Here is a 23,420-nt window from a genome sequence, read left to right on the forward strand (position 1 = left end):
GTCAGCCCATTGTGACAGCCTCACGGGTATGGGAGGTAAAGAAGACATTAGGAGGCAGGGCCTTGCTAGAAGTAGGGAACCAGAAGGACATTTTGTCCTTGGAGCCCTGAGGTGAGCAGCTTTGCCCTGTCGGCTGCTTCCCCTGCAATGTGTCAATGTGTCACCTCCACCAAGCCCAAAACCACAGGGCCAAGAAACCATGGACAGAAACCTCCAAGAGATAGTACCAACCTTTGCTGCATTCAGTTCGTTCTCTCAAGTATTTTGTCACAGGGACAAAAATTAGCCAGCACTATCCACTATACACCATAAGTAAACACAGCTCAATTTGCAAAACAATTTTAGAAAGAAATGCCATTTATTGAGCACATGCTATGTGTCAGAGAAGATACCTGAAAAGGCAAAGTGATTCCTGTCTCCCATTTTACATATGGGTAAAGAAAGGCACAGGAAGGCGATAAGATGTGGCCAAGCTCGCAACTCACAAGTGGCAGAGCTGAGCTTAAACCCAAGAAGCTTTCTCTGTCCTTGTCCTTATTTAACAGGTTCTTTTTATTACCTGATATATAGTTTATTTAATTAGCAGGTATATGGACTAATAAGGCAGGATCCTTGCTGCTGAGTGAAATTTATTATGGATGGGAAAGAAAGACTGTGACATAGATGCAAATGAACTCACTCTAGAAGGATCCATCTGAAAGAGTTTAAGGTAAGATGAGATGTGACAGTCAACACCCTGAGAGGACAGACAGGAGATGGCATGCTGGTTAGGGTTTTTGTCAACTTGACATAAGCTTGGGGTCATCGCAGAAGAGGAAACCTCAGTTGAGAAATGCCTCCATCAGATTGGCCTGTGAGCAAGTCTGTGGGCATTTTCTTCATTAATGCTTAGTGTAGGAAGGTCCAACCTATTATGAGATGTACTAACCCTGCGGGAGGGGGGCGGGGGGGGCAGGGTAGTCCTGGGTTCTATAAGAAAGCAGGCTGAGCAAGCCATAGGGAGCAAGCCAATAAGCTGCACTCCTCCGTGTCTCTGCGTCAGTTCCTGCATCCAGGTTCCTGCCTTGAGTCCCTGCCCTGGCTTCCGTCAATGATGGTCTACAACCTGTATTTTGGAATAAACCCCCAACTTGATCATGATCATAGTATACCATCAAAGCAACAAAAATCAAACTAGAACAGACAGTCTCACCCCCCTGCCCCCGCTGACCCACTCCTTCCCCCCCCCCCCAAGGCTTAGGCATCCTTGACTAGAAATGGCTAGAGTTGGGGATTCTGGTGCCAGGACTAAATTCTAGAGCTGACCTCTAAAACGACAGAGGCTCCCCTGCTGACAGCCTAATAACAAGGGATTCCCTCTCAAACATGGGACCCGCCCCCCAGATGCCTCCAACTCTTGCCTGACCTAATGGAAATGCCACGTTCACTTTGCAGTGATACCCTGGGTAGTGAGGATGGCCTAGCTCCAGCTCAGGGCTGGAAGAAGCACTAGGGGAGGTGACAAGAAACACCTGAGTTCCAGGAGACACTCAAAGAGGTGTTCTCTTTCCCCTTCCAAACATTTTTCGAAGGGTGATAAGCCCTTGGGAGACAATTTTTCTCCTCGGATGCACAGAGAAGTATGGGGCTATTCTCAGGGAATACTTAGACTGCATTTGCAAGTGTGTGTGTGCATGTGTGTATGTGCATGTGTGTAAGTATGCAGCTGCACATTTGTGTATCCATGTGGAGGCCAGAGGATGACATCAGGTGTCATCCTCACTTTCCCTCCACCTTATTTATTGAAGACAGGTCTCTTGATGAATGGGGAGTTCATCACATACCTAGCCTGGCTGGCTTGCCAGCTCCCAAGATCTTCCTGCCTCTACCCAGCATCCTCCCTCAGTGACGGGATACAGGTTCATGCTGACACACCTAGCTTTGTACCTGGGTGCTGGGGAGTCTAACTCACCTCCTGTTCATTTGCCGAGCACTTTACTAACTGAGCCGTCTCTCCAGCTCTTAGACCAAATATTGGAAGGACCCGGGGCCACCCTTGCCTGTGGATGGTAGAAATGTTCCTCATGTCAAAGTTGGAGCAGCGGATCCTCTCCAGAAATGCCTGGGCCAGTTCAGGGGTGACATCATACACCATGTCCAGCTGCTTGGTGGCATTGTCATAGCTGATAAACAGCCCAATCTGGTAGACAGGGATGGGGAGACCAGTGAAATTGGTGAGGAGGGTCAAGTGGCCCAGTGGGGACCCATCCTGCTGGCCCGAGCTGTGCCCATCTCAGCCATATGGTTTTACAACCAGGTCTGAGATTACTTTTTTTTCCTTTTATTGTTATTTTTCAAGTTCAAGTGTATATATTCATTGTATATAGCACACACAAAGATATGTATATGAGTATATATTATACATTGAATATATTCTCCCAGAAGCCCCTTACCCTCCATCTTTCTTATCTCTCCTCTTCTTGTTAATCCCATTTGTTCCCCTAAACATTTCACTCCTACTTCCATGTCTTACACACACACAAACACACAATGCTTGCTTTCATGTATCTGCATAAAATCTGTGAACCACAAGTGAGAGAAAAAATATGTCTTTCTGAAACTGACTTAATTAGCTTGAATTGATTATCTCCAGGTATATTTATTTCCTGAAAATAACATAACTTCATTCTCTTTGGTCAAAAAATGATAAAGGTATATAATTATATATATTAATATATATTAATGATAAAGATGATATGATGAACAAAAAGGTTCATTGTGTACGTATACCATGTTTTCCTCATCCACTCCTTCCTTCTTGGGCATCTAGTTGGTTCTACTACTTAGCTGTTGTAGAGTTACTGCAGTGAACACTCATGGGCCAGTGCCTCTGTGAGGGATGACTTTGAAGCTTTTGTGTAAATACCCAGTAGAAGTGTATCTAGGTCATATGGGAAATCTAGTTTGGAGGTTGTTTGTTTGTTTGTTTGTTTGTTTGTTTGTTTGTTTTTGAAACAAGGTCTCACTATCTAGACCAGGCTGGCCTCACACTCATATAGCTTCACCTGCCTTTGCCTCCTGTGGTGGTTTGAATTTGCTTGGCCCATGGGGAGTGGCTCTATTAGAAGGTGTGGCCTTGTTGGGGTAGGTGTGGCATTGTTGGAAGAAGGGTGTCACTGTGGGGGGGAAAGCTTTGAGGTCTCTATGCTCAAACTCCACCTAGTGTGTAATGAGTGTTTCTTCCTTGCTGCCTGCAGATCAAGATATAGAACTCTCAGTTCCTTCTCCAGCACCATCTCTGCCTGGATGCTGCACATTTCCTGACATGATGATAATGAACTGAACATCTGAAACTATAAGCCAGACCCAATTAAATGTTGTCCCTTACAAGAGTGGCCTTGGTCATGGTGTCTCTTCGCAGCAGTAAAACCCTAACTATGACACCTCCCAAGTGCTGGGATTAAAGGCATGTCCCACAAGCCCGACTTTAAGGCTTCCTTCTTGTCTATATCTTCATCAGCATTTGGAGCAGGAAGATCTGGGAAGGAATTGCAGTTACACACTACCGGGCTGGGCAAGAAGGTGTTACGGTTTTAACATTCCAGTGGTTGACAGATTTTAAAGCCAATCTTTGCATATATATTCCTAGATTCATTATGCTGATGTCAGACAATACAATCCACAATATTTTTTTTTGCTTTGGAGAATGAAAATTATTTTTTAAATAGATGAACAAAATTATAGATAACCCTGTAACAATGGACAAAGCATGTATTCTCTTTATAAGATACAAAATGTAGCATATATATTACACATAGTACTGAGTGTACTGGTCAGACTCTGTATTCCTGCTCCATTTTGCCTACATATCCAAGGGTATCACACTGACATCTTATGTGATGATAGGGCTCGCTATGGTTTTACTTCCTATTTCTAATGGACTTATCATTCTATATGGTGGTCTGCTCTAATTCTGCATTCCCAAAATACAGTGCTCTGTGGACTGGAGGAACAGCTCAGGGGATAAAGTCCAAACATGAGGGAAAGGATTTAGATCCCCAGAAGCAACATAAAGTTAAATAGGAGTGGCAGCCCCTGTATTCCAGCACTACGGAGGTAGAGACAAGATATCGGTGGGCCAAGCTGGCTAGCTATACTAGCAATGAATGGGCCCTGCTAGAGATCCTGCCCAAATAAACAAAGGGGAGAGCAGGGGCTGAAGAGAATGTTCAGCAGTTGAGAGCACTCGCTGCTCTTCCAGAGGATCCAGGTCCAATTCCCAGCACCCACATAGGGGCTCACAACCATCTATAATTTCACTTCCAGGACATTCTATGCTCTCTTCTGGCCTCCACGAGCTCCAGGCACCGCAAGTGGTACATAGACATACATGCAGGCAAAACACCCATACACATAAAAATAACAAAGTAATGATTAAAAAAATAGGTGGAGAGCATTCAAGGAAGACACCTGACATTGACCTTGAGCCTATACACACTATTGCACACATATTCAAATATAGTTTCACACATGTGCATACACACACATTCCCCACAAGAAAAAGAAAGTGATCATAAAATCCTCCCTTAAGGATTATACCCTTTGACCATATCTAAATCCACCCCCTCTATATTTGTAGATCATGAGAAGTTGTCCATACATGCCTGATCTTAGAAATGCCCCAATTTCTAAAGACTGAAAGGTTGTAAAACAGCCAAGACGTGTGAGGTGCTTTCCTAGGTAAAAAAGAGAGGAACCAGGGCTGGCCAGGTGGCTCAGCTGGGAAAGGTGTTTATCATGCAAGCTTCAGTTCAATCTCTTGAACCCACCTTGGAAGAGAAAAAACCAACTCCTGAAAGCTGTCCTCTGGTCTTCAGACAGGCATCATGGCAACCTGCACACTCACGTATGCACAGCATGCATACATGTACAAGAGGAGCCAAGTCTTGCCCCGGTGTTGCTATTTCCTGCAACACCCTGGGGTTTATAACAATTACACATTGTTGGGACGACAGCTCTCTGAAGGAGGCCATCATGTGATGAAGGTCAAGGACAAGGCACATGAGCTTTTTGCTTCTGTTTTTGTTGTAATGGAGCCCAGCTCTTAGGAACCTCTGTTGAAACATTCGTCATTCAAAATCACAATGCCCAAAGGATCTTAACATCACTGAGTCCTCATCAGAGAAAAGAGACAAATTGAAGGGCGAGTTAAGAAACTTGAGCCACACACATTTCTCCACTGTGAACTCCAAGCTCAGATCCAATCATTGCTGAAGTAGCTATTAATAGAAGTCACTATTTATAGAAGCAGCCATTAATCCATGCTACTTTGGCTTGAGTGCAGGCACTGGAAACTCAATAGTTATTGTCCTTGGCTTTTCTAGAACACACACACACACACACACACACACAAATATCCCTTCACATGCATCTTGGGTCATAGCCAGTGTTCCCTTCCTATCATGTTGACTATGTCAATGCCCTAGATAGACACAATTCTCTTTCTTCTTATCTCTTCTGTGCTGGAACACAACACCACCATTGACTCCTTGAGACTTTGTTCCAAGAGTTTTCTCTAAAAGGTAGAGATACATCTGGCTAAGTTATATGGTTCCCAGGACACCTTGGCTTAACAAACACTGGAAATTCAGAGCATATGTCACTCAACGTGTATTAGCAATAAGGACATAAAAATATACTTTTCCAACTTACTTCTATAGGACTAATGTTCATAATTTCTTCAAATGATAGGTGAACCATGTATCTGCCCAAAATCCATAACTTTTCTGCACTGACCCATGAAACTGAGCCATCTACAAAGAGAGAAAGAAAGAAAGAAAAAGTAAATACACAAATAACAGCTTCTAAATGGGGAGGGGAGCAGCTGGTGAAGTGCTTGCCCTAGAAGCCTGAGCACCTAAGTCTGATGCCCCAGAGCCCACATTAACAAAAACAAAAACAAGAAACAAAAACAAAAAACAGGCAGAGTGGCCTGTCTTTAATTCTTGTATAATCCCAGCACTGGGGAAGGACTGGAGGATTCCTGGGCCTTGCTAGCCAGACAAATTAGTGTGTTACAGGTTCAATGAAAGATTTTGTCTCAAAAAGTAAGCTGGAAGAGCTATAGAGATAGCTCAACAATCAAGAGCCCTAACTGCTCCCGTAGAGCCCAAGTTCAGTTCCTAGGGACTGACTTGGGCCACTCACAGCCATCTAGAACTCTAGTTCCAGTCGATCTAACACTCTCTTCTGACCTCCACAAGTATGCACATCACACACACACACACACACACACACAAACAGTGTGGGAAGTGATAGAGGGAGCCTCCCATCACTGGCTTAGCCTCCACATACGCACACACAAATTTGCACCACATGCTATGTGGTGATTCAAGGCATCTTTAGTGTCAGAACCCTGAGCCATTCCTTAATTCATTCAGCTACCAGCCACTGAGTCCCACCTGTGAGACCCCACAAGGCACACAGGCCGCAGCACAGATAGCCACCACCTGAGACTTGTTACCTGACTATGTGGCCCTCAGATCGACACCATTATTGCCTGGAACTCGTTAGGCACTCAGATGATGTTTTAATAATTGATACCCAAAAACATAGTGATTTGAGTTCAATACTTTAGTCAATAATCTGACAGCATGAAGTATGTTTGCCTCTCTTATTACTACTTCATTTGAATCCAGTTAGTAATCATGACTAGCAGGTTGTCATCTGTACTGGCTGGTTTTGTGTGTCAACTTGACACAGGCTGAAGTTAACACAGAGAAAGGAGCTTCAGTTGGTGAAGTGCATCCATGAGATCCAGCTGTGGGGCATTTTCTCAATTAATGATCAAGGGGAGAGGTCCCCTTGTGGGTGGTACCACCTCTGGGCTGGTGCTCTTGGGTTCTATAAGAGAGCAGGCTGAACAAGCCAGGGGAAGCAAGCCAGTAAGAAACATCCCTCCATGGCCTCTGCATCAGCTCCTGCTTCCAACCCTGCTTGAGTTTCAGTCCTGACTTCCTTTTGTGATGAACAGCAATGTGGAAGTATAAGCTGAATAAACCCTTTCCTCCCCAACTTGCTTCTTGGTCATGATGTTTGTGCAGGAATAGAAACCCTGACTAAGACATCATCTTTATTCCCACAATGTACAGGTTTTGAATGAAACCAAGCTTACCTGCATGGACCCCAAGTTCCTGGAGTCTCTGCTTGCCTGGAATATCTTTCCTTAATTTTTCTTTTCTTTTTTTTAAACCATTTTTTTAATATGAGTACACTGCAGCTGTCTTTAGACACACCAGAAGAGGTCATCAGATCCCATTACAGATGACTGTGAGCCACCATGTGGTTGCTGGGAATTGAACTCAGGACTTCTGGCAGAGCAGTCAGTGCTCTTAACCACTGAGCCATCTCTCCAGCCTTTCCTTAATTTTTATCTACCTTCAATTTTTTTTCTTCCTTGAAGCTTTTTGAAGTCTGTGTGTGTGTGTGTGTGTGTGTGTGTGTGTGTGTGTGTTTAAACCAAACTTCCTATTTCTCATGTGCTATCCAACTTTATTTTTTAATTTTTGTTTTGTAGATGGTTTGCTTGTTTGCTTTTTTGAAATAATCTCTCTCACTTCCCTAGCACCCACAAGGACTAGGATCCTTGGGAACGTCTCTCCCTCCCCAGCACTGAAATTATAAACATACACACCACTGTGCCTGACTTTTTGCATGGACTCTGGGGACTGACCTCAGGTCTTCACAAGTTGCCTTCCAAGCACTTTACCAACTGAGCTATTTGCCCAGCCCTTCAGTTCCACTCTTGCTTTTGTTTGTTTTGTTTTTATTTAGATGATGCTAGGGGTTGAATCCAAGGCTTCACAAAGGCCAGGCCAGGGCTCAGCCACTAAGAACCTCTCCACCCTATTTCTCCTTAGTTATAAGGTCTTACTCAGTTTTCCCGGCCAGTCTTGAACTTGCTATCCTTGTGCTGAGCTCCCATATAGCTGGAATTGTGCTATCAAACCCAGCTTGACTTGTATTTTATCTCCTTATCTGTAAATAACCTCGTTCTCCTGGCAATTTCCAGAGGAGTCTCTGGGTCACTGTGCTCTGTCATCTGAAATCCCCCACCTGTGACATATCAGTGGGACTTTAAGAACCACAGTCAGGGCCCAACTTCAAGTTTCAATGAGCTGGAACTGGCAAAGGTTGCCTCACCCCCAGGCTTTTGGTACAGATCTTTACACACAGCATTGTATTGGTGGCATTTGGGGAAAAGGGAGAAGTGATACCATATAAATCTGTCAAGAATTGTATAGGAGATGTGTACACTTGGCAGGGTCTGGATAAGATACACACGTCAACATTTTCATGGGAAGATTCACAAAACAAAACAACAAATAAACAAAACAAACAAAACCCTGTTTTCTCCTCAAGCTAGGTAGTTAGACATGTGGGGGTTGGGGGCTGGGGAGACAACTCCATTGGTAAAGTGCAGCCTCAAAAACAAAAGGACCCAAGTTTGGATCTGTAGCACCCACAGAAGCATGCATCTGTAACCCAGCACTCCAGTAGTATCAGTGAGGATATAAGTGGATCCCTTACATCCTCATTGGTCAAAGTGCTCATTAAAAAAGTCAGCTAGTCTAGCCAATCAGTGAGCTCCAGGTTCACTGAGAGACCCTGTCTTACAATAATAAAGTGGAAAGTAGTTGAGGAAGACATCTGATGTGTAGAAAGCCTTATTGGGGTGCCATCCTACCTGGCAGGAACTTGCCATTAACCAATGTGAAGTTCTTCTCCCAGCCTTTGAAGGGGAACTCCTGCCATAATCCCCTCCACCCAGGGTGGAGCACTCAGACCAAGGTGAAGCCCATTGTTCTTCAGGGACCTGCAGTTTCCTGAGAAATACTAGCTACCTGTGGAGCAACTGAACTGGTTCTGTGAAGAGCTTCTAGCCTTTGGGGGAAGGGTTTTCCCCTGCCTATATATTTGGAGTCCTCCATTAAACTTTGAGACCTTGAATAGCAGGTGTTGTCTTGGTCTCCATCTCTTTTTGCCGCCTTCCCATACATCCCCAGCTTCCCTTGCAGGTAACCTGTCCAATGTACCCACATGCACCCACATCTCTCTCTCTCTCTCTCTCTCTCTCTCTCTCTCTCACACACACACACACACACACACACACACACACACACACACGCACACACACACGCACGGACACATGCACGCACACATGCATGCACATACACATGCACACACACATACACACACACACACACATTTTTTAAACAGAAGTGTGTAGATGTTACTGTTGACACCTGGAGCTGCTGTTGAAGGGAAGTATGGCCACAAGGGCCACCACATTCACCAAGACCCAAGCTGAACTGGCCTTTCCCCAACCAATTACAAAGCAGGAGCTGCAGTTCTATAGAACCATGATCCCTAAGCATGCGGTATTTTAATAGTCAAAGTTCAGCCCATAAACTCTGGGGAGTTCATGGACTAAAAGAATATAGGGCCCAAACAAAATGAACTTGAATTCACTATAATTTAATAATGGAACTTTCCACTCATAGGGATTCTAGAAAATTGGTTCCTAACTAAACTGACAATAAAGGCCGGAGTGGCCTCCTCAGGGTTCTGTGGTATGAGGTTCAGGCTACCGGAAGCCATGACTGGAACCAGGCTGAGGGAATTCACCCATGCATTTAAGACATTGATTATGTGTGTTTAAAGTTTCTCCCACAGGAGTCCCAGAGATTGATTCCAGGAAGGGACTGGTGGCCACATCCTGTGTTCCTGTTCTGTTGGCTTCCTCTATGTTCTCCCACCATGCAGTTCATTCTCACTCCAAATCATTTGAATGTGTCTGCTGTCCCTCATCCTCAAATGCATCCCTTCCAAGAGCCTCACAGGATAGGGTCAAATCCTTTCATTTTAAACTTAATCCAGATGGCATCCATTGAAGAAGCCTTCCCTGATTTCTTAGATCAGAGAAGAAATGCTAACCCTAGCCCATAGGATGGACCCAGGCCACCCAGTTTCTATGTAATCTGAAAACCAGGAACAGTTTTTACATGATTGAAAAGAAATTAAAAAGCACTAATGTTTGGTAAACCATGAACATTGTATTAGATCAAATACCAATGTCTATACAGACTTTACTGAGATGCAAGTCCCCTTGTTCATCCATCACTCATGCCTGCTTTCAACATTCAGTGTCTGACTACAGGTTTAATAAGCTCAAATATTTACTCATTTTTGGCATGGGTATGTGTGTATAATGTGCATGTGTGTATGAGTGTTCATATATGTGTGGATACATGTTTGTGTGCATGTGCATGTGGAGATCAGAGGCTGAGTGTGTCTTCCTTGATTGCTCTCTGTCTTATATTTTGAGGTAGTGGGTTCTCACGTGAACCCAGGACTCATCAAGAAAGGACTCATCAATTTGGCTCATCAAGCTAACCAGCTTCCTCAAGGATGCTTAATTAAGTCTTTCTCTCCCCCTCTCTGATTCTCTGCAGTAACACGAAACGTAACAACCCTAGAGCCATGATCCTAGGACCCCATGCAGATACCCAACTTTTTGACTACTCTAGTCCCTTATATAATTGGGCTAGCATTTACATGTGATCAACACTCATCCCCCTCCCACACTTTAAATCATCTCTGCATCATTCTTAATGCTGAGCACAGTGGGCATTGTATGCTAATAGTTGTTATATTGTCAAGGGAGCAGGCACAAGTGGAAAGTCTACACATGCTCAGTGCACACAACAGATTGCACATTAGTAAAATGCTCCTCAAACAAACAAGAAAGCCTGGGTTCAATACCCAGAACACATTAAAAAAAAACTGGCCAAACATGGTGGCATATGCCTTTAGCCCCAGCACTGCACAGGTAGAGGAAGTTAGATCTTCATGAGTTTGAGGCCAACCTGGTTACATAGTGAGTTCCAGGCCAGCCAAGGGTACATAGTGAGATCCTGTCTCAAAAACAAAGCAAACAAACAAACAACAACAAATAAAGCAGCCAAAAAGCCTGATGTGGCATGGGCTTGGGATTCCAGCATTGGGGAAATGGGGATGGACAGATCCCTGGGTTTCCTGGCCACCTAGCTCACTGAGTCAGCAAGTCCCAGGTCTCAGTGAGAGAACCTGTCTCAGAAAGGATGGTGATTACCTGAGGTACAGCGGCTTAGGTTGCCCTCTGATCTCTGATCTCTGTACACAAACACACAAACATGCATACACTCACAAATACAGAGACATACACATGCACACATATACATACATACACTCACACACACACAAACTCACATATACACACACAAACTCACATACACACATATAAAGAAATAAAATAAAAACCTGAAGCTCTACAGCATTACCATCCATGCCTTGGCCACTGTGGGATATAAGTAAGATTTTAGTGCATGTCTGTCAAATAAAAGTACCCGATGCACCCCAAGGAAACTTTGCTTTGGTTGCCAAGAACCAAAAGAAAATTTTCTAACCAATGCTATCTTATCTCACTTTAATGCACACATTTTACACAGAGAGATAGCCTACTCTAAAGGCTCTTATCAAATGTAAGCTGTCACCACAGGATGAGGATATGCAACAGCTACTTGTAAGACAGATGCATCTTCATTTCAGAAACGTGAGCATTTGAGGATCAGGCTGATGCCATGGTGTGTGATTCTGGAAGTGTGGCAGAGGGGATGGAGTGAAACTCGTAAAAGCAATGGAAGCCACCCAGGCTGGGGACATGGAGCACCTTCTGGAGGGTGGAGTTCGCCTGGAAGTTCCTCCAACCACCCCACCCCCTGACAGGCAGGTCTCACCTGTGACATTGAAGGGTGTCCTCAGGATCCCCGTCATCCATGAGTAGAGAGCTCTCTGGGTGTGAGCTGAAGTCTGGTCATAGAGGTCTTTGAACACTGCGGATCTAAGATACACGGACACGGGTGCCCATTAACAATTCACCGGTGATGTCCACCCTGAAGGAGCCGTGAGGGCACTGTGCCCAGGGCTGCCATGCTGAAACCGGCCACATACCTTTGCTACATTGACTGTTTTCTAAAGAGTCTCCTGTGGTATTAGAGTATTCCTCAGCTCTTAGTTCCTTTTGTGTGTGTAATAGCTTTTTCCAGATATAGCTTACAGGCCCTATAATGCACCCGTTTAAAGTATATAATTCACCAGCACTCCCAAAAGCAGAATCAGGAGAGTCAGTTCAAGATCAGCCTTGGACTCACAGCAATTTTGAAGCTAGCCTGGACTGCATAAGGGGTAAAACTAGAAAGTATTGTCTTTTGTGAGGTCATGCAAGCTCCAAACATAGCATGCACAGAGCTTGGCCTCTGACTTTTACATATGTGTTGTGAGACAGAGGGTATGTGATAGCTGCTCTTGGCTATCAACCTGATTACATCTGGAATTCACTAAAACCCACCATCATCAACATTTCCAGTATCTTACAAAGGAACTCACCCCCTTAGCCACCAGCCCTCAGCCCCTGGCTCCCCAACTCCCGGAATCCACCAATCCACGTCCTCTCTATGGATTTACCTGTTCTGGATACTAGACATAAATGGGGCCGTGCCGTTCATTTATGTGTCTTGCTTCTTGCATCCACATGATGTTTTTGAGGCTGACATATGGAACAAGCAAGTAGCAGGCCTTCATTTCTTTTAATGAATAAATAATATTCCATTATATGGGTAGCCTACATTCTGGTTGTCCAGTCATCTGCTAATGGACATTTAGACTGTGTTCATCCTTGGTCTTGTTTCTTTGTTGATGCTTGGAATTGAACCCAAAGCTCACACATGCAATGTGCATGCTCTACAAGTGAGCTGCACTTCCCCTCCTGTTTAGCCCCTTAAGGAATTATCAATTGTCTCCACAGCAGCTGCCCACAGTGTGTTCTTGACATGACCTGACCACAGCCCAGCTATGATTTCTCTAATTGTTTTCAGCACCTGTCCATCTCCGGTGCCTTGACATATAATAACCTCCTGCTGGTGGGAAGTGGCCTTGGCACTTTCTAAGCCACTGCAGTCTGATTTGCCACTGCTGTGCCACCCCATGGCTCCAGCCACCATCATCTCCTTCTCACCCAACCCAGAGGTCCTAGATGGTACAAGCAGGATCACCATTTCATTGCCCCTGGCACTGCCCAACCCTCCTGCTCATCTTGAAAACCTTCCAAACCTCTGCATCCTGGGAGCCTTCTTCTAGTCACACCCTCACTATGAGAACAACTCACCACGTCAACAATTGCCCCACCTTTCCCAAGGAATATGCCCACCAGCCCCATTCCAGTCATTCGACCTGTGCACATACAAGTTTCCCATTAACCCTCGCACAATGTTGTCTTTATATTTTCTATCCCCTTTCCTTTCCATTGGCTTTTTGTTTCAATTTTTATTTTATTGTGTGTGTGACTATGTAACTGTATATAAATCGCATGTGTGCAGTGGTAGCAGAGGCTAGACGAGGGCTTCGGATGCCCTCGAACTGGAGTCAGAGGTGGCTATGAGCCACTGGGAACCAAACTCAGGTCCTCTGCAAGAGCAGCAAGTGCTCTTAACCACTGGGCCCTGTCTCCAGCACCTGGTTTTGCTTTGTAAGAGCAAGGATAGCTGAAAAGCAGGGAAAATGGAAGACACAGACATACAGAGACATGTACACACACACACACACACACGTACACACACACGTACACACACACAGAGTGGTAAGCATCATTTAAGGGAAAGCTTTCCCACCACAAAAAGCTGTTTCCCATTCCCCATGGAATTCGACTGCCCTAGGGGGAGTCAGTTGGTCTGTGCCCTTCAATGTCCTCACCCATAAAGAGAAAAGGAATGGTAGGCAGGTAGGTAGAGTAAGAGTGGGAGAGAAAACCTGGGGCGAGTCAGCTCAGGGTCAGGAGACAGGGCCCTCATGACTGGGATTAGCGCCCTTGTCTGAGAGACTCCAGAGTTCTTGAGACCCTTCTGCCAGAAGAGAACATGGCAAGAAGATACTCCTGTGAACCAGAAAGGAGGAAGATACCAAACCTGCCATGCCTTGACCTTGGAAGTCCCAGCCACCTGAGATAAGTGTCTGTGGTCCAAGGTACCCAGCCGACAGCTGACTGAGATGCTCAGGAGAACAATGGAGGTAGCGAGGATTTTGTGGCACTAGTTTGCAGTGTGTTTTAAGTTTGTTTTTTTATTATTATTACTTAAAACAAAATTACTGATTTTCCATTCATGGAAATAAAGCCAATTTTTCTTTAATATGTTCTTTTCTGTGTATTGTGTGTGTGTGTGTGTGTGTGTGTGTGTGTGTGTGTGTGTGTGTGTTGCATGTGTTTGTCTGCATATGTGTGGGTGCCCACGCCTATGGAAGCTAATGCTGATGGTGGGAATCGTCGCTGATTGCTTTTCTGCTTTACTTATTGAGGCAGAGTCTCTCAGTCAAGCCCAGACCCTGTTGCTAAGGCTAGGCTCCCTAGCCTGCTTGCTCTGGGGTTGCCCACCTCTGCCTTCCCAGGCTGGGATCACAGGCAAGCTGACACATCCACCTGCCATTTACACCATTTACATGGGCTCTGGCAATCCAAACTCCGATCCCCGTCTTTGCACACCAAATTCTTTACCACTAAGCCATTCCCCAGGCTTTCTTAAGTGGAAGGAAAAAGAATAGTAAAGAAAAATCACAAAACAGACCATAGGGCAGGTGGTGAATAGATATGGCAAAAACTAAGAGAACGGTTTCTGCAATCGAGGGAACTAGGAGAGGATTACAATCGAGAGAAGACAGTCTTCATCAAAGTCTCTCAGCTCTGCTTCAGAAGATGTATGTCTACCTGTGCCACCAATCCCCCCCCCCTTGCTGGATATTAACCTTCCTGAATCCTCACAGCAGCCTCTGAGCAGCCTACAGAATTAAGCGTTCGAAGGGAAAGACTCACAGGTTCTTAAAGGCATCCTCATGCAGGTCCTGGGGTAGCCTGTCTGTGATGTCCGGCTGCAGGAAGCTGCCGGAGGAGCCTCTGAGCACCCTGCCCAGGACCTCCACACACTCCAAGGCGTTCAGCACCTGGAAACAGCGTTCCAGCGTGATGAGAAACAGGCTGCGGTTCACACCAGGGCTCTGAAGGGCCTCATCCCGAATGTTTCCCAAATTGATGACGATGTCCTCCAGGTCCTGAAGGAATGAGAAAAATTAGAGCTGCTGTCGCTATGTGGAAGAAGGACATGAGAAGACAGTTTGAAAGAGGAAATGTGTATCTCATGTCCTGGCTTTAGGGGGATTGGTTCCTGGTCACTGGGTCCCAGGGCTTAGGCAGAGCATGACAGGGGTGGGAACCAGCAGAGTGGATTGTTCATGGTGTTGTTGACAGGAAACAGGGAAATGGAGTAACTATTCATAATCTTCAAAACCTGCCCCCCAGTTCAAGACCTACTATGTGTAATTAGGCCCCATCTCCAGATGGGGGGAGGGAGGGGGAGGGGGAGGGGAGGGGGAGGGGGAGAGGGAGAGGGAGAGGGAGAGGGAAAGAGAGAGGGAGAGGGAGAGGGAGAGGGAGAAGAAGAAGGAGAAGGAGAATCTTTCGATCCTGAGTCCACATGAGGAAGCATGGGCTTAGCATGGGCTCTCAACTCCATTTTGGAACAGTGATTCATATGCAGCTGTCTAAAACAAGTGGACACTAGCCTTCAACTTTGGAGCCTCGGGGCATTCTGGGGCTTGGGACCTTGCTCTCTGTGCTGTGTATATGTCATTAAACTCGTTTTGTGGTCATTGTCAGCTGTTGAATGCCTTCATCCCGAGCCATATCACAACGGAACCAGCTCTGAAATGTTAAAATTCTTAGTAGTTTTAATTCACACATGTCTAGGGGAAGACTTAAACATTTTAATGGTTATATACTTATTTTTTTTATTATTTTGGTAGTCTTAGGTATCAAACTTGAGCACCAGGGATGCTGTGCAGCCTTAAGGACAGGGACAGTTCTTTCTCTCTCTATACCCATTGCACACAGCAATCGCCCTCAGACACTTACCAATTCAAAGGGTTAAAAGGCCCTTAGTTTTCAGCCCCTTTGTCGAGGATCAAGTGGCCATAGGTGTGTGGGTTCATTTCTGGATCTTCAATCCTGTTTCATTGATCTGTCTGCCTGTCACTGTACCAATACCATGCAGTTTTTAACACTATTGCTCTGTAGTATTGCTTGAGGTCAGGGATACTGATTCCCCCAGAATTTCTTTTGTTGCTGAGAATAGTTTTAGCTATCCTGGGTTTTTTGTTATTCCAGATGAATTTGAGAATTGTTCTTTCTAACTCTGTGAAGAATTGAGTTGGGATTTTGATGGGTATTGCATTGAATCTGTATATTGCTTTTGGCAAAATGACCATTTTAACTATATTGATCCTGCCGATCCATGAGCACGGGAGGTTTTCCCATTTTTTGAGGTCTTCTTCCATTTCCTTCTTCAGAGTCTTGAAGTTCTTGTCATACAGATCTTTCACATGTTTGGTAAGAGTCACCCCAAGGTACTTTATACTGTTTGTGGCTATTGTGAAGGGGGTCATTTCCCTAATTTCTTTCTCAGCCTGCTTATCCTTTGAGTATAGGAAGGCCACTGATTTGCTTGAGTTGATTTTATAACCTGCTACTTTGCTGAAGTTGTTTATCAGCTGTAGGAGTTCTCTAGTGGAGTTTTTTGGGTCACTTAGGTAGACTATCATGTCATCTGCAAATAATGATAGTTTGACTTCTTCCTTTCCAATTTGTATCCCTTTGACCTCCTTATGTTGTCGAAATGCCCAAGCTAGTACCTCAAGTACAATATTGAAAAGATAAGGAGAAACCCTAACCCCTAACCCTAACCCTAACCCTAACCCTAACCCTAACCCTAACCCTAAAGGCAACCATAGCCTTTTCAACAAATGGTGCTGGTTCAACTGGAGGTCAGCATGCAGAAGAATGCGACTTGATCCATCCTTGTCTCCTTGTACTAAGCTCAAATCCAAATGGATCAAGGACCTCCACATAAAGCTAGACACTCTGAAGCTAATAGAAAAGAAACTGGGGAAGACCCTTGAGGACATCAGTACAGGGAGAAAGTTTCTGAACAGAACACCAATAGCATATGCTCTAAGATCAAACATTGACAAATGGGACCTCATAAAATTACAAAGTTTCTGTACGGCAAAGGACACCATCAAAAGAACAAATCGGCAATCAACAAATTGGGAAAAGATCTTCACCAATCCTACATCAGATAGAGGGCTAATATCCAATATATATAAAGAACTCACGAAGTTAGACTCCAGAAAACCAAACAACCCTATTAAAAAATGGGGTACAGAGTGAAACAAAGAACTCTCACCTGAAGAACTTCGGATGGCAGAAAAAGATCTTAAAAAATGCTCAACTTCATTAGTCATTAGGGAAATGCAAATCAAAACAACCCTGAGATTTCACCTTACACCAGTCAGAATGGCTAAGATTAAAAATTCAGGAGACAGCAGGTGTTGGTGAAGATGTGGAGAAAGAGGAACACTCCTCCATTGCTGGTGGGGTTGCAAATTGGTACAACCACTCTGGAAATCAGTCTGGCGGTTTCTCCGAAAACTGGGCACCTCACTTCCAGAAGATCCTGCTATACCACTCCTGGGCATATACCCAAAAGATTCCCCAGCATGTAATAAGGATACATGTTCCACTATGTTCATAGCAGCCCTATTTATAATTGCCAGATGCTGGAAAGAACCTAGGTATCCCTCAACAGAAGAGTGGATGCAAAAAATGTGGTATATCTACACAATGGAGTACTATTCAGCCATTAGAAACAATGAATTCATGAAATTCTTAGACAAATGGATGGAGCTGGAGAACATCATACTAAGTGAGGTAACCCAGACTCAAAAGATGAGTCATGGTATGCACTCACTAATAAGTGGATATTAACCTAGAAAATTGGAATACCCAAAACATAATCCACACATCAAATGAGGTACAAGAAGAACGGAGGAGTGGCCCCTTGTTCTGAAAAGACTCAGTGTAGCAGTATAGAGCAAAATCAGAACAGGGAAGTGGGAAGAGTTGGGTGGGAAAACAGGGGGAGGGAAGGGGACTGATGGGACTTTCGGGGAGTCAGGGGGGCAGAAAAGGGGAAATCATTTGAAATGTAAATAAATATATCAATAAATTTAAAAAAAAAAAAGGGCCCTTAGTACCGTTAGTGTGCATAAGAGCAGAAACAATGGAGAAACTGAAGAAAAAGAACCAGGTCCTAGTGTCCAAGCTGGGTGGTGATAGGGAAAAGATGAAGGAGTCAAAACTGATCCAGCAAATGTCCACTGCCCCTCCACTCCTCGAGGGGGGGGTGTGCCAGCGCGCCTTACCAGGTGGCCCCACTTGTCCTCCAGAAGGCATTTCATGGCAGTGTGGAACTGTTGAGCATCAGTGGCCCTCAGGTCCTCCAGCAGCTTCTGTGGCTGGTACAGATACTGTTCCAGGTGTGTTTCCATGACTGCCTAGGCAGGGAGATTCAGTCATGGAGGTCAGAAGACTGAGCAGTGGGTCAGCACCAGGGCCAGCAGTCAAGTAGGTCTTCTTGGCCCTCTGCAGAGCCTGCCAGCCAGCAGGCCACCTGTATATGAGGGCTTTAGTGGGAGCTAATGCTATAAAGTCAGGGGATTCCTTACAAAAGCCAGATTTCCAAGTCCACTTAGGAAATGCAACAGACAACACTGGGCATGCTTTTCCCGCTCCAGTGGTCAGCCTGATTTCAGGCTGGCCTCTGCAAGGAAGCTAAGTATCTCTGCTTTCCTAACATTCAAACTCTAGTGCTGAGCACAGGAGAAAACCCAGGCGGAATGAATCTGCCGTGACAGCCTCTCCTCTGCAATTTTTTTTTTTTTTGGACTTGTTTTTCTTTTTGATTTAGGAGCTTTTGGATTTTGTTCCCGCTGTTGTTCAGCTTTAGGGATAAGAATCTCGCTATGTAGTCCAGGCTGACCCTAAGTCCACACTCCTCTTGTCTTGACCTCCCGGGTGCTGGGGTTACAGCTGTATGCCCAGCCTCGGTTTCTTAAATATCCCTTACACAAATACGCTCTGGGAGAGCTGTGTGAAATAATGCCTGTGGGCAAAACCACTGCATATAAAAGACAGATAACATGCATGCAAATCTTCAGGTTCACACTTACCTGGGTTTCAACTTAATTAGAGATTGTATATTTAAGTGTTGTGTTTTGTCTTTCAAGACCCTGGGTTTCATGTATGCTGGGCTGCTTCTCAAGTCACTGTGCAGCCAAGGATGATTTGGAACTTGGGATTCTTCTGCCTTCACCTCCCTGGTGCTGAGGTCGTGGGTGTGTGCCATGCCTGTTTCCTGACATTCCAGGGGTCAAGCTCAGAGCTTTATTAACCCTCAGCAAGCATACTACCAACTGAGCTACACCTCTAGTCCCTGAACATCCTATATTTGTATTTGCTAAGTTGGTGATCCTATACCCTGGGCCCCAGAGTTCACACCTGGAAAACAGAGCCCATGACAGAGCTCACCATGTGGGGTGCTGTGAGGATTAAATGTCTCTGGCTTTCTCGATGGCACCTAGCACAGAAGTGCTCAGTAGAGCCTGCCATGTTTCTCTACTCCTGATGAGTTCTTATTTGCCTGATGTCTGTCTCTACCTCAGAATGGTGGGAGTAATGTCTGGTTCCCCACCTCATTCTCTGTCTACAACTGTGCCAACCAACCAAGACTGTACAGATGCTGAATGAAGGTATGAATGTAGCAGCAATACATTGACCATTAGTGGGAAACCTTACTGTCAGGAAGACAGAGGTTGCTCCTTACTGCTTAGTACATTGCTAGGAGAGATGAAGACAGATGCACTGTGGGCCCAACAGCCCCTCCATGGGTAGGGGAGCAAGCAGATAGTGATCAAGAAGCCCTCTGGGTGCAGTTCTGGTGTGAATGTCTATTAATACTTCTGTTTTTATTAAAATGAGAAATAACAAAGCACTGTACTGTTTATTTGCTCATTATCCCGTGATGTGACTTCTTTTCTAAACAAAGTAATGGTGTACGAGAGCTGAAATAACACACCTGGGTCTCCCATGCTGTGCTCAGGGTATCATCCTGAGCTACCAGCCATGCCCAGACACCCCAGTCATCGTCCCAGCCCACCCCAACCCCATGCCCTTCTGATGCTCCAGCCAAATGTCCACTGCTGTCACCAACAAGCACATGCATGCTGGGTGTGGGTTCTCTCCCAGGCTCATTCATCAGGAGTTCAGTCCCCAGGGAGGTGACATTAAGAGGTGATGCCATCTTTAAGAAGTGGCACCTGGTGGGAGGTGATAGCACCACTGCCCTCGGAAGGAACTGAGGTAATTCCCATGAGACACTGGATAGATTTTAGGAGAGGAGTAAAGTGGGCTTGACCATGAACCCTGCCCAAACTCCTGTGTGGATCCCCGTGTGATCCTTCCCTCTCATGGGTGTGCCCACTGTCACAATGCCATCTATCAAGGGTATACACCAGCTGCATCTTTGCAGGAACCAGCATTGTGCTGAGGGACTGTTAGCCCCTAAACTATAAAGTAGATTAAAAATCTTTCTTTTTAAAAAAGATTGATTTTGTCGATGTATGTGTGTACACGTGTCTGTGTGAACACATGTGCACATGTGTGTAGAAATGCCTGCAGAGGCCAGAAGAGGACACCAGATCCCTTGGATGTGGAATTGTGGGTATTTGTGAATCACCAGCACGGGTGCTGGGATCTGAACTCTTATTCTCATAGCTGAGCAGCAAGCTCTCTTAACTGCCGACCCATTCCTTCATTCCAAAAACTCTTTCCTTACTTGTGGGTTTTGTTATAGCAATAAAAACGTATCTAATTCACTCTTGCTCTTCTTACTTCAGTAAAGTCCCTCCAGTTTCTACTCAGTGCACAACTGATGTGTGCTAATGTGACCAGTAGCAGAATGTAGAAACGTGTGTCACATACACACCTGCAGGCTGGGAATGGTGAAGGCCACATTCCGTGAGTTCAGATAGGCAAGGACTCTGTGGGACAGGTCTGCAGTCCAGACATGGGAGCTTCAAGCAAAGACAGATGGGAGAAAGGTCAATGTGCAGGTCCTCTGCAAACATTCTTGTACTGGCTGTGTGCCCTGGAGCTCAGACAGGGGAGTGGGAATGGGTCAGGATGCTAGGCAACTTTAGGTTGAAAAGTAAGAGGTGCTTTCACCTGGCAACATGGGAGGAAGTGTATTCATGAGTATATGTGCAGGTGTGTGTGTGTGTATACAAATGTGTGTGTGTGTGTGTATATATATATATATATATATATATATATATATATGCGTGTGTGTGTGTATATATAGGTGGGGAGTATGTGTGTATACAGGAGTGTGTATATATATATGCATGTGTGTATATACAGGTGGGGGCATGTGTGTATACTGGGGGGTGTGTGAACAGGGGTATGTATGTGTATACAGGTATGCATGAGTGTATGTACATGTGTATTGTATATATCGGTATACAGGTGTATATATATATATATATATATATATATATATAGGTGTATATATATATGTGTGTGCGTGTGTGTGTATACAGATGTGTATGCACATGTATACAGGTATGTATTGTGTATATAGGGGTGTGTGTATGTGTGTGCATGTCAATGCTTGAAAACAACCTCAAGTATCATTGAGACATGGTCTTTCATTGGCCAAGAGTTCACTGATTCATCTAGACTGGCTAGTCAGCGAATCTTTAGAATTTCAGGTCTGTACTGACCCAGCACTGAAATTACAAGCATGTGCTACCATGTCCAAAACTTTCATGCAGGTTCTAAGGGTCAAACTCAAGTTCTCACGCTCATGAGACAAGCTCTTTACTGCTGGAGTCACCTCCCCAGCCCCCACAAAGAGCTTTGTTGTTGTTGTTGTTGCTGTTTGGTTTGGTTTTGTTTTTAAGACAGGACTTCTTTGCATAGCCTTGGTTATTATGGAACTCACTCTGTAGACCAGGCTGGCCTCAAACTCAGAGATCTGCCTGCCTCTGCCTTCTGAGCGCTGGGATTAAAGGTACACACCACCACCTCTGGCACAAGCAGCTTTTTTATAACCTCTTTTTGGTTGTAGATAAACGGATGGGTGGATGGGCTTATAATAAGTAAATAAATAAAGTTGTAGCCTGAGAGAATATATCTAAAACCTCCTACTGGAGTTCTCATGGGGACGATGTCTGCAGGGACCTTTCACCTTGACACCATTGGTTGCCTCTGCAAGGGACCGGAGGCCCTCATTTTCTCCTCTTTCTAGAATGCATATGAAGATTTAATGTTGACAGCTTTCTTTCTGCCACACTGCCACAGCACCCCATCTCTCCAGTCTCTCACACAGGCCTGAGCAGCACAGAGCAGGACAGTAGTGGCAGCTGGCTGAGGGCCACACCCCAGCTCTGCCACACCCCAGCTGTGTGGCCTCTGTTCACTTTCCCCAAGCCTCAGCTTCATTATTCTACACAGAAGGGTAATAAGCAGCCCCAGCCTGAGGGCTGTAGTAAACAAGGCTGCTGTCCCAGCCCTGGGGGGAATAATAGCACCTCCTCGGGCGCCCTTCAGGAACCTTGGTCTTAAGTTCCGCCACTGGAGGAATAGTGTTCCCGGAGCAAGTGTGTCAACTAAATCACTGCACATCGGTTGATGCTCTTTGCAATAGCACATACTACTTTTCTCAAGTAGGAAGCTCTGCCGTCTAACGGTTATTAGAAAAAAACTCCAGCCCTTCCAACACCCCCGAGGCAGATTACCTTTCAAAGAGTGTGAGATCCAGTAACGCTACAGTAGGGACAAAATGGAGAAACAGCTTTAAAGGGAATCATTCCACAGACACCACATCCGTATTCTGTTTGAAGGTCTCAGAAGGTACACATGGGGACAGACTGGGACATTACCATTCAGATAGCTTCCCTCTATTATTTCTTCCTACAAGGCAAAGAGATAACATCGAGTATAACATGCAAATTCGGCAACACTGGTGGAGGAGATTCTGATTAAAATAGAACTGGAGCACTCACCGCCATTTTCTGCAACAATGGATGTAAATCTGCAAGAAAGCCGTTGGATATGTGACTAGACCCGAACAGTATGGCCTTCATAAAGGCGAATGTAGCTACCACAGGAACCCAACAAAAGCCACTTAGGCTTCCCATGAGTTGTAAGCAATGCAATAACTATGACCAGTGTGAGAAAACCTTGGTTTACAATCCCCCCACTGAGAAACTTTACATGCTGCCACTGGGAGTGTCAGCTTGTCCAGCCACTACGGAAATCAGGAAAGAGGTGTCCCAAAAACCTAAGTAGAACTACTGTATGATCCACTCCGTGTCACACAGAGGCAGCTAAGGCAGCATAC

General features: G+C 45.1%; 1 protein-coding gene across 1 annotated transcript in view; it reads right to left on the minus strand.

Annotated features, from left to right (window-relative positions):
* The window catches only part of Otoa (otoancorin), a 69,953-nt gene that overhangs the window by 45,797 nt on the left and 736 nt on the right, over positions 1-23,420 (minus strand). Inside the window, exons 2-10 of the mRNA XM_052175832.1 lie at positions 23,083-23,111; positions 22,960-22,990; positions 22,816-22,843; positions 21,003-21,090; positions 18,382-18,513; positions 14,939-15,174; positions 11,817-11,920; positions 5,692-5,792; positions 2,040-2,179 (exon numbers count right to left, since the gene is read on the minus strand). Of these exons, the coding sequence (XP_052031792.1) occupies positions 2,040-2,179; positions 5,692-5,792; positions 11,817-11,920; positions 14,939-15,174; positions 18,382-18,513; positions 21,003-21,090; positions 22,816-22,843; positions 22,960-22,990; positions 23,083-23,111 (889 nt within the window). The remainder of the gene's footprint in view (positions 1-2,039; positions 2,180-5,691; positions 5,793-11,816; positions 11,921-14,938; positions 15,175-18,381; positions 18,514-21,002; positions 21,091-22,815; positions 22,844-22,959; positions 22,991-23,082; positions 23,112-23,420) is intronic.

This window comes from Apodemus sylvaticus, chromosome 1, assembly GCF_947179515.1.
Source record: "Apodemus sylvaticus chromosome 1, mApoSyl1.1, whole genome shotgun sequence".
NCBI lineage: Eukaryota > Metazoa > Chordata > Mammalia > Rodentia > Muridae > Apodemus > Apodemus sylvaticus.